General features: G+C 48.0%; 1 protein-coding gene across 2 annotated transcripts in view; it reads right to left on the bottom strand.

Moving 5' to 3' along the window:
• KLHL20 (kelch like family member 20) overlaps nucleotides 1-8004 on the bottom strand; it is a 27241-nt gene extending 19237 nt beyond the window's left edge. The window contains exons 1-2 of one of the 2 annotated variants that reach the window (XM_074546421.1): nucleotides 7701-8004; nucleotides 5716-5776 (exon numbers count right to left, since the gene is read on the bottom strand). In XM_074546421.1, the coding sequence (XP_074402522.1) occupies nucleotides 5716-5738 (23 nt within the window). In that variant the 5' untranslated portion in view covers nucleotides 5739-5776; nucleotides 7701-8004. The remainder of the gene's footprint in view (nucleotides 1-5715; nucleotides 5777-7700) is intronic. The other variant, XM_074546422.1, reaches the window with a different exon arrangement.
• Between the last annotated feature and the right edge of the window lie 3467 nt (nucleotides 8005-11471).

Here is an 11471-nt window from a genome sequence, read left to right on the forward strand (position 1 = left end):
GGACATTGAGCAAAATATCAGAATATTGATGGTTTATCACCACTGAAGATGTACTGAAAGACCCAAAACATGCTGGCCACTACCAGTTTTTCCCTGATCCACTGGCATTTGTGAGCTGTCACTACCCCAGTGCTCATATTAAGAGTTAAAATGAAATCAAGCTTGGCTTTGCCATGGCTCAACGTAATTTGCAGCAGGCTTGAAGGAAAGAATTAAAAAAAAACACCTCACATGTTTTCCCCTCATTATTATGTCAAATGCACTTTCTAAGCACTGGGAAACCAGTCTCTGCAGCAGTTCAAATTATTTACTTGCATCTTAGCCTGTTTTCCCATTCCCTCCACACCCTGTCCTTGATCATCATATTCAGATGTTTTAGACCATTACCTCCTCCTCCTCCTATCTTGGTTACACAGATCCAGCTGGGGCTCCCCTCTGGGTTTTGCTGCTTGCTCCTGCTCAGCCTCTGCACCTTAAATGCCTTGGATTTTTATCCCTGCTCCATCTTTTTTACATCCATCACCGTTCTGCTTCCCTGACACCTCTGACAAATCCTCCTGCTCTTACACTGCCTCTCACTCTCCTCCACCCACTCCCGTCCCTCACAACCCAAATTCACCTTTGGGGGGCTTGACAATCATTCCCAAAGCTCTGCCAAGTTCCTCACAAACAATGCATAAACTAAATTGCCCTTGCAGCAACACACACCAACCACAATGAATGGTACCCCTGCAAAAACCCCAAGAAACCTGGGCTGAAGATTAATTGACCTAATTGGCTTATTTTCACAGTCCTTAGCAGCCAAGGCCAGAAGGTAAGTCATTTAATCCCTCTACCAAAAGATGGAGAAAGGTGGTGGCAAACATTCCCCCTGTAGAGTTTGGCTCTTGCTAAGCAAGCTGAGTTGATTTTATTGTGCATTAAGTGTTTTGAACTATGTCAAACCAACCCTTGGAAGGAAAAAAAAGAACACAGTAAGAACTCTTTTAAGACACATGTTACTACAGTTCTGGACAGTTTGTCTTGACCAGGCTGTCAGTCAAAGAACAGAAGAAGCATTTTTCAAATAAAAACCCATTTCATGTAACTACAGCACAGAGGAGATGGTGCACATCCAGGACAGGGCATCCTTTTGGAAAGCACACAACCCCTCTGTAAGAGATTTAGGCAGTAGCCCTTGTCTTTCCTAGCCATGACAGAACAGGATTTTTCTGCCCAAATGAGGCCCTGCTGAACACATCTTTAACTCACTGAAAAGGTGTCTGGTTAGCAAGAACTGAAATCATCCCTGCATTGTTCCCACCAGCATTTATCTGTGAGCCTGCATTGTACTCAGCCTCCTTACTCCTGGGGAGAAAGTGCTGGTTAATGATTAAAGAAGATTGAATAGACAGAAAAAAGAGTAACAACCAAACATTCCTGATTCACCCATAACTTATCTCTGGGTGGTACAGAAGCCAGTGATCAATTGGCTTAAGAATTTCCAAGCTAGATCAACCCAGATGCTTGATGTGAAGCTCGGTAGGTTGCTGCTACACACAGGCACAAAAGTGTGAATTTAAAGGACACCTCTGCTGGCTTGTGTCTCCACAAAGCTTGTAATTCCACTGCATTCTGTGTGCATTATGCATAAACATGCACAGAGAATGAAATGATGAGTCAGTAGCTTAGAGGTGTGAAAGACAGAAGGCAGCACTTGATTCTCACATGGCAGGGGAGCTGCCTCCCCCCACACACAACTCAGGGCTGCTCCTGAATAGCCAAGGTGATTAAGGAGGGCTGAGGATTCAGAGGAAATGTGGATAAAAACATTCACACCCAGCTATGCAGATATTCTGGGATTAGCTTCCATCAAAATGCCGGGCTGGGGAAATCAGCAAATACAATGGGATTAAGAAAGGGCTGACAAAGGATCAGTTTTTGTAGCACACTGCTGAGAAGTACAAATGGGAACACAGGCAGTCTGCAACACTAAGTCAGCTAAATAAACAGGCTGCTCTGCTTCCATTTTATTCCACTAATGCCCAAAATTTCATTCATTAACAGGGGCATGTATGAGACATCCATCCTAACAGCAGCTCCTCCCAAAGTATTAGGTATTAAAAAAAATACCTAATAACACATACCTAGGGAAAATTCCCTCCCATGCTGTCATAAGAGCATCTTAACTTTCAAACCTGTATTTTTTAAGACAATGTGTGTTTTAGCACAAGATTACAAACAGGCTTTAACACAATTCAGCAGAAAACAACAGGCTGACCTAAAGCTTATGAAACACACATTTCAGGCTAAAAACATCAATTGAAATCCAAAAATCATGTATTGCTGGAGTGGATTTCAGTGGCAAGAGATTTTAGTAGCAAATAAAAATAACAAAGCAAACTGGGAGTGATTTCTGTCAATGCCTTGATTTGAAATTAAGAAATAGTTCCTACACTCATTACAGAGCTGCAAGAACAAGGGCCATTGACTTGGCCCAGCCTTTGGCAAGAAAAGTCACCACCACAACATGCCAACCAAGTAAATGGAAATGCTTTATTGTGGCATCAGTACCCTAGGCATCAAGTTAGCTAGAAGTCTGATTATCAGGAAAAATACCACTGATTCATTTTCTTGCCCAGCTAGTAAGGTTTCCAGTAAGTTTCCTCAACAAAGTTATGCAAACAAGCAGATAAACATGACTGAAATACTATTTTACATTACACAAAAGGAAACCAACAAGGACCTGGTGTGTTTGCCTCTATTTATATTGCTTGGTTTGAATTTTACTGACCAAGAATAGAAAATTCAATTTCACTCTGACTGAGGAAAATGTGACATCGTGACATCCTAGTCAGGGTGAAACTGAGGATGCCCATACTCTGAAAGAGGAGGTCATTACTGGAGCCTTCCAAAACCTTCCTGAGCCTTTTGTAGCTTGTTTTGGGCAAGAGCTATGTCCAGGTAGTTAGATAACTCCTGAATGCACAACCAGGATCTGAAGCCTCCTTCCTCCTGCTGGGTCTGGCTGCTCTGATCCAGCACAGCTGGAAGCTGGGAAAAGGCTGCCAGGAAAAAGCTGAGTGAGGAAGAGCTGGGAGAGCTTCCCCAGTTTGTTTGGGAGCTGCTCAAGCCCTCGTGCCTGAGCTGTGTTGAAGATGTGTCTGCAGCTGACTGTGCACCCACCCATCCTGAGCTGATTTCCCTGCTTCCTTCCTCACCTCTGCTTGCCCAAGGGGTGCAGGACTCCTGTCTGGCCCTGGCCATCAGATCTGCTCTGCCCCCTTTGTCTGGGTGCTCTGGGACCATGCCCTTCACTCAGAGGTCCCTGCTGCCTTGTTTTTCCCCTCAGCAAAGCCACATTCTCTTGCTGAGAGTGAGCAAGAACAGCCTGCCCCAGCCACCCCTTCATTCCTAATGCAGGGTAAATCCTGTTTGCAGCAGCAATTCTGCGTTCCCTGCTATAATCTTGACAGGAATAGCTGGAATTCCTTGTCTGTTCAAGCTGTTCCTCCTCCCCTCTGAATGCTGTACACATTTGATACCATCTCACTGTGTTTATTAACCCATTACTGGTCAAGCCACAGGGTCTCTCACTTTTATAAGTTTTGGTCTATTAGTGTATTGGAGTTAATGGCTTAATTACAGCTTTAGTCCATGAAGTCCCACTTTTCTTGTTTTTCTCTCTTCAGCCCATGTTGTTTATACTCTTGGGCCTGAGATTTGGATCATTTGTCCTTGGTCCCCAGCTAGAGCAGGAATTGTTTTGTCTCCCTACTGTGTGCAGAGAGCTCATAGGAAGCTCAGACTCACACACTAAAGCAGCCCAGAATCTAAAAAGCATTAAAAGCTCAAACCTGAGGCACCACCTGGGCAGGCAGAGCTGTGGATCATTATTTCTCCTTTCTGCCCCACCTCACGTGGGGGTGTTAAATTGGCTTCAGAGCCCTGAGTTAAAGGATAAAAGAAAGTGCTCTGCCATCTGCATCGCTGGAGTTCATAGGAAGATCTGTGCTCAAAATCTAATCAGGAACCTTTTATCATTTTCTGCTAAGACAGGCAATAGGAGGAGAACAAACAGAGATTTTAACAAGCCACACTGAAGCCCTTAAAACAGGTGAGTGTGCTCCAGAACTGGAGTCCACAGCTCACAGCAGAGATGTGCTTGTCAGGCCAGGCTGCAGCAATAATAACAAACCTCCACTTCTTCAGCTCTGTGCTGCTGCCCCCCACAAACACTAAAATTGAGTGGCAGCCAGAACTTCCACAATAGCAAATCCAAGGCCACAAACCCACAAACAGACACACCAACTCCAGCACATGAATTCTCTGCCTCAGTGTGACACAGAAAAGAGCAGGCACAGAAACAACTTTAGAACCTCAATTTCCCCATCAGGAACACAAAAAGGAGGGAGAAAGCAAGAACACAAGCCAAGCCAGTTATCAATTTTATGTCATTCTGCAAAAATATCTTGATAAATGGAGCAAAACATCAAAACCTAAAAAACTGGTTAAGATTTAAACAATTTCTACTGAAGAGGACTACAATGAAAGAAAGCTCATCTGCTATTTAATCCATCCTGGAGGAAAAGGAATTCACTGTAAAAGTCACATACAGCTCCTCACTAACCAAACCCCGTTTCTTATCTTGGCAAAAATGCAGCACAATACCCAGGCCCAGCCTCTGTCATGTCCCAGGTTTACTCACTGCTGAACTGCAGCAGCGGCACAGCAAATTAAATTCATTAAAATGCATTTAATTAAAACGGCATTGTGCCATTCTTCAAGGGTTTAAGTGGCTCCTTACTTCTTGCCTCCTTACACAGAACCCAGGCTAATGGTTTCTGTGGCTAAGAATGCTCTATAGATTCATCTATGGTTAAAAGCCTTGCCTTCCCTTGCATGAATGTTTATAGATTTACCCACAAAAGAGTTTTCCTTCTTTCAACATCCCAAAGAGCACAAACAGACCAAGCAAGCTGCCTGAGTATTCCCCAATCCATTTAGAGGTGAAGAACTTTAGGCAACTTTGCTTCCACACAGCCTGTATCCTGTACAGAAATGCATCTGCTGCTAAATTTTGCTGTGGGATTGCCATCAAGCAAGGAAAATCAACAAGAACTAGAAGGGAACCATGTTTGCAAACCTGTCATCATGCTGAACTACTGTGACAACTCTTCCCTCTATGAGAGACAATGTTTTTGACACCACCACAGCAAGAACTCCCCTGAATTAAACTTCAGCTGCATCTCCAGCTCATTAGAACTCAGGCAGCTGGCATCCATAATTAGAAAAGGAAATCTCCTTTTCACCCAAGACCTCACCAAACTCCCTTCCTTAAGGGAAAAATAATACCCCTTGGAAATCAAGTTTAAATTTATTCCTAGGCAGTGTATTTTGCACAGCTTTGATACCTAAGTAATTAAATACTGAATTTTAAAGATGATAGTAAATGGGGGAAGTGGAAAAAGGGATGGAGAACAACAGAATTAGAGTAACTTGTCTTCCATACTCTTCCTTAAAGACACCTGGCCTTGTAAATACTGAAAACTAAATACATTTAAGAAAGGACTAAAGAGGAATGATTTATTTCCCAATTCCCCATAGCCAGGCTTAAAAAAAAAAAAAAAAAATATCCAAAGCCACACAAGATTTTACAGTCCAGGCACACAGCAAACCAACTCACACGATTTATCCTGTTTGGGGAAGAGAAGAACAACTGTTTTTGTGTCTTACCTGCGCATTGGCTTTCCGTCCATGCACCGTGAAGAGAAACCTTCACCCTACACTTCAAGACCTGATCCAACAGGAAAAAAAAGAGAAAAAAAAAAGGTGATTTCTTATGGGTTGCTTTTAATTTTTGATGGAATGCTTTGCTAGGCTCTGTCTCTACAAATGAGCTGATATCTTTCTTGTATTCTGATAGAATGGTGTTAAGTTTTACATCTCTTGTGTCTCACTATTGATAGAGACTGAAAACAGAATAAAATCTTTTAAAACATCTCTCAGTTACCCTGTCTCTGTAAAAACTAAGGAAACCAACAATTTCCAAGTGAAAATAACCTTCCTTCCCCTCTTCAGTCCTAATGTGCCTTTGAGCTCTTGTCCAGTTATAAATTCACATCCCAGATTAACAACACCTGGACTGCAGAGAATAAAGCAGAAGAAAACATCACCAGCATTCAAAACATTTCCACCACAGCTGCACAAAGATTCCTCACCAAACAGAACACACACATTATAAAGTCAGCACACCGCCTGCCTCCCTGAATCCTTAAAACTGTTCTACCAAAGGGAAAAATATCTGAAGTGACAGGGTGCTCACTGTCACTTCTTGCTCGGAGCCAGGAGGTATCTCTCCCTCACACATTTAGCAGAGATTTAAGGCAGGCTGGCACCTAATAAACAGCACAGCGCTGCTCACCAGCTACACTGCAGAGCCAGGATTTGATAGAAGATAAAACTTGTGTCTGGAAATTGAAGATAACTGTGCCCCAGAGGTAAGAGGGATGCTAATAATGCTACTACATCTGCAAAGATGAATGATGCTGCCTGACGTTCGCTACACTTCCACTCCAAATATTCATTTTCTGAGAGTAATAACAGTTGCAAACTGCACAGGCCTTTCATATTCAACCACTAACTTCTAATTCTAATGTAAATTAACCCTTTTTACAAGGGCATCGCTTCACCCAATTTCATTTTTGATAGCTATTCACTTAGGAATACATTTAATTCAATTATTATTCAAAGCAATAAGCCTAACTTTTTTGTAAAAATCCATTAAAAGAACAGAAAGGTGTTCTGCTTCCACACTGATAGTCACAGGCTTCTACCTCTCCAGAAATGAGCAACCACTGAACTATGGGAAAAGCAATGACAGAATGAGAATGAAATAAACCTTAAAATAAACACAAGTAGCACTCACAAGAGGGAAAAAAATATAATTAAATTTAGGGAAAAAAAAAAGATCATTTTTGGAAGACTGAGACTGTCAGACTGGAACCTTATTTCACAGGCAGCACTCTCTAGGAGCATTATCCCAGACACACCAGCGGAGCTGGCTAATGAAGAATAAGCTCAGACTTGCTGTCTGCCACACTTGCAAATTACTCAGGTTGGCAGCTCCCTGCAAATAAAGACAGGCGATTCCTCCCGGTTAGGGCACTGCATAGCGACTCCGAGGGGAGCTCGGGGCTGCCGGGGCACCGAGCACCGCCTCATCCCGCCGGGGCACCGGGCACCGGGCACGGCCGCGTCCCGCCGGGGCTGTCCCGTGAGCCGGCAGCGCCGAGCGGCCCCCGGAGCACCCCGCACACGCGAGGGAACGTGCAGCAGGCTATTCTTAGCCCCCCGATTGCATCAGATTTAATCCCCTTAAACCCACGTTGAAAACCGGGGAGGAGGGGAAAACACACACACGCATATACAAGCAAAATAAAGGCATTTAAGCCGCGCTGTCCGCGCGGCAGCAACAGGCTCAGGGGCGGCTCTGCCAGCACAGCCCGGCCCTGCAGCCCCCGCGGCACAACTCGGCTCGGCCGGCGGCAGCTCCTGCGGGACGGGCACCGCACCTCTCCGCCGGGCCGGGCCGAAGGGCCACGCCGAGCCCAGCCCAGCTGTGCCGAGCCGAACCGCGGAGCCCACGCTGCCCCAGCCCGCCCGGGCAGCGCTGCCCGGCCCACCCCGCGCCCCCCGGCCCGCAGAGCCGCCTCACTCACGCCGGGCGCGGGCTCCTCGCCACCGCCGAGCCGCGGTCCCGCAGCGCCGCCCGAGCGCCTCCTCAGCCGCAGGAAGCGGCCCGGCCCCCGCCAACCGCCGGCGAGCCGCGCCCGCCCCTTCCGCCCCCGGAGCCGCCGCCTCAGCGCGGCCCGGCCCTCAGGCCGTGAGGGGGAGCCCGTGGGGAGCCCCCAGCGAGGGGCAGAGCTGCCGCAGGCACAGGGCTCCGCGGGTGCTGGCGGAGAATCAGAACGGGCAGCGTTGGGAGAGGGATTTAAAATGACACCGGGCCCAGGCGTGCGCTCTGCGCGGCCGCTGGAAGCGCTAAAGCAGCGCCAGGTCCAGACGCCTCCTAAACAGCGACTCCAGCACCTCCCTGGGCAGCCTGTTCAATGCCTGACCACCCTGACAGTGATTTTTATTTTCTGGTCTCTAAGCTGAACTGCCCTGTCTCAGCTGGGCAGTTCTTGTTCTCCCAGCAGCAGAGCCCGAGCCCAGCTGGCTGCACCCTCCTGTCAGGTGGGTGATAGCGATGAGCTCTTCCCTGAGCCTCCTCTTCTGCAGGCTGAACACCCCCAGCCGCTCCTCAGGTGTTTTCCGGACCCTTCACCAACCTTGTTCCCCTTCTCCCGACGCACTCCAGCACCTCAAGGTCCTTTTTAAAGTGAGGGACCCAGAACTGAATGCAGCCTCACCAATGCCAAGTACAAAGGGATAATCACTTCCCTGGGCCGCCTATCCCTCCACAATTCCAGATTAGCACCACTTCTCATTCGCTGTGGGTGATGCATTTTCAATGTGCCCGAACTTGGCACACGGTGTGATTCCGGGGTTGCCCTGTGCATGAGGAGACCTCATTCATGTGTATAAATATCCAAAGGGGAGATGCCAAGATGCTCTTAGTGGTGCCGGCCACTGGGAGGAGATCCACAGAAAGTTCCACGTGAATACAAGGAAGAACTTTACTGTGCAGTGATCAAGCACTGGAACAGATTGCCCAGAGAGGTTGTGGAGTCTCCCTGGGCAGATATCCCAGACCCACCTGGATATAAAGCAAAGCCATGTTCTGGAATGGCTCTGCTTGAGCACAGAGGTGCACCAGATGACCCTCTGTGCTCCCTTCCAACCCCACCTTTTCTGCTGTTCTGTGCAGGGCCATGAGCTGGATTTGGATGATCCTTGTGGATCCATTCCAACTCAGGATATTCTGTAATTCTGTGAACTTCTGGCTTTCCTCTTAACATGGATGACCATGTGTCCCTGTCAGGTGACAGTGCCCAGTGCCTGCCCATGGCCTGCTGGGTTCCTTTGTCCTTAGAACCTCCAAGACTGGCAGGATCACAACTGGAAGAGAAGCAGATATTTGGAAGTAGCTGGATAACAATGCCAGCTGGAGTGTTTTCATCCAGACAGCAGTGAATTCCCTTCAGGATGACAACCAGACAAAAGGTGCCTCAGCCCACCAAAGGCTCCTGTGGCTCTTCCACTGCCTATGCCCTCTTCTTCTTGCCTGCCACCCTCCCAGAAGTGTTCCCAGGCATCCCAAAGGCCAGGAATCTGTCTCCTTAAACATGACAGAGCATGCCCGTGCATCAGATGTGTCACTGAAACTCAGCAAAATTCCTGCTAGGAGCAGCCAACTTTTGGAATCTTCTTAAATGAATTTTATTGTTCTTGTGGCACGTGCCCTTTTGGTAGGAAGGGCATCCAGGGAAGGAGCAGCAAGGAAGGCAGGGGTGTCAGCCAGGCTGCTCTCTGTGAGCTTCCAGAATGTGTGTGTGCCCTGGGAGACATGGGAGAATTGGGATGGCAGAGAGCAGGCACCCCACATTCCAGGAGGAGACCAACGTTCCTGGGGCACAAAAACCCCCACTCCTTGTCCTTGCCCAGGTGGACATGTCCTGGAAAACTCTGGGCATGCTGGGCCTGGCTCATGTAGCCCCCAGCATCTGGGGAAATGTGCAGAAAAAACAGAGATGGGCAAGCAATGTAAACCAGTCCCACAGGAAGGGACAGGTTTGGGGGATGCAGGTAAGGCCTGGCCCTGTCATTTCCAGGGATGGGGACAGCCAGCTTCACATTCCACAAGGACAGACTGCCAAAGTGCACCTTCCCATGTTCCCAACTGCACAAGATGAGGGCCAAAGCCATGGTGATGCTCAGGACCAAAACCATGATGCTGATGTTTGGGGTTTTTGTATCACCTTTACCTGCAGGAGCTCCAGCACCAGCACTAGCAGAGGAGAAGGGCAGGAGTTTGGAAATCCCCTTGAAGAGGGACACAGCTTAGAGTCAAACTCAGGAGAAGGGATAAAGCTCCTCTCCCAGCTGGGAAATATTTCAAATTCATAGACTGGCTGGGGTTGGAAGGCTCCTGGCAGCTTAGTTTGTCCAAGCCCATGCTCAATTGGGGTTGTCTCAAAGCAGTTGCCCATAAACTTCTGCAATTTTGATATCTCCAAGAAAGAAACTCCACAACCCCTCTGAACAAGCTGTACCAGTGCTCCATTACTCTCCCAGATGTTTCCTGATGTTCAGAGGGAGCCCCTTCTTTTTCAGGTTGTGTCCATGTTCAACCACTGGCTGTCTTTTCACCCTCCCTCCTGCTATTTTTATACATTAATAGGATTCCCCCTCTGCCTCCTCCAGCCTGAACAATCCCACGTGTCCTAATCTTTCCCAAAAGGAGAGATCTTCCAATCCTTTCATCATCAATGGACTCTCACGAGTAGCTCCTGTACTGGAGAGCCCAGAACTGGACACAGCACTCAGGTCTGGCTTCATCTGAGCAGAGGGGAAGGATCACCCTAACCCAAAACTTCCCCTAAAGCAGCCCAGGATGCCATTAGCCCTCTGCTAATGGACAACCAGGACCCTCCCAGCCTTCCCTGTGCATTCCAGGTGTCCCAGCACGTACTGGCACGTGGGATCATTCTTCCCCAAGTGCAGGACTTTGCAATTCCCTTTGCTGAACATCAAAAGGTTTGTGTCAGCCCATTTCTCCACCATGCAGGTCTTCAGTGAAGGTGTCAGATGGGCTGGACCTAGTGACATGAGTTACTGGTGTTCCACCAGACACACAGCACTGATCACCACAGTCTGGGACCAGTCTTTCAGCCAATTTTCCATCTACCTCTGGGTTTTTCCAGCCTGTACATCACCACTACCAGGAGGTTACAGGAGATCCTACCAAATGCCTGACTCAAGCCAAGGTAGACAACATGCCCTGCTCTTCCTTCACCCACCCAGGCAGTCATTCCTTCAGAGGGTTATCAAGTCCTTTAAGCCTGACTTCCTCTTTTTGCGCTCATGCTGACATCAAGTGTTTTGCCACAAATCCCTTTGCCAAAAGTGTCCCCTTGCCTGACACCCTGCTGGTGCTAATGCCACCCTGCCTGTGAGGGCTTTTGATGACTGCCACTTATTCAAGGCACTGGGAAGGGCTGAACTTGTCCAGCTCTGCTGTTCTGGGAGCAGAGGGGTTTCACAACAGCACCCCAAGCCACATGTGCACCAGGACTTTCTGAGTGTGACAGACTGATGTCTTGACGCATTTTGGGGTGCATGTGTGTGGGGAAAGGCACAGGTCAGGCCTTGCCCTGGTGAGGCAATGCCCTGCTCTGCACATCCTCCATCCCTACAGTTTGTATGCCAACCCTGAGGGGCTGCCAATCCCTGGCACAGCAGAGGCAATGCTCCACACCTGCCCCTGCAGCCCCAACCAAGCTCCCCAGTGGCCAAATGACTGGAAAACCCACCTGGGGAAAGGGCTC

The sequence above is a fragment of the Zonotrichia albicollis genome, chromosome 8 (assembly GCF_047830755.1).
Source record: "Zonotrichia albicollis isolate bZonAlb1 chromosome 8, bZonAlb1.hap1, whole genome shotgun sequence".
NCBI classification, from domain to species: domain Eukaryota; kingdom Metazoa; phylum Chordata; class Aves; order Passeriformes; family Passerellidae; genus Zonotrichia; species Zonotrichia albicollis.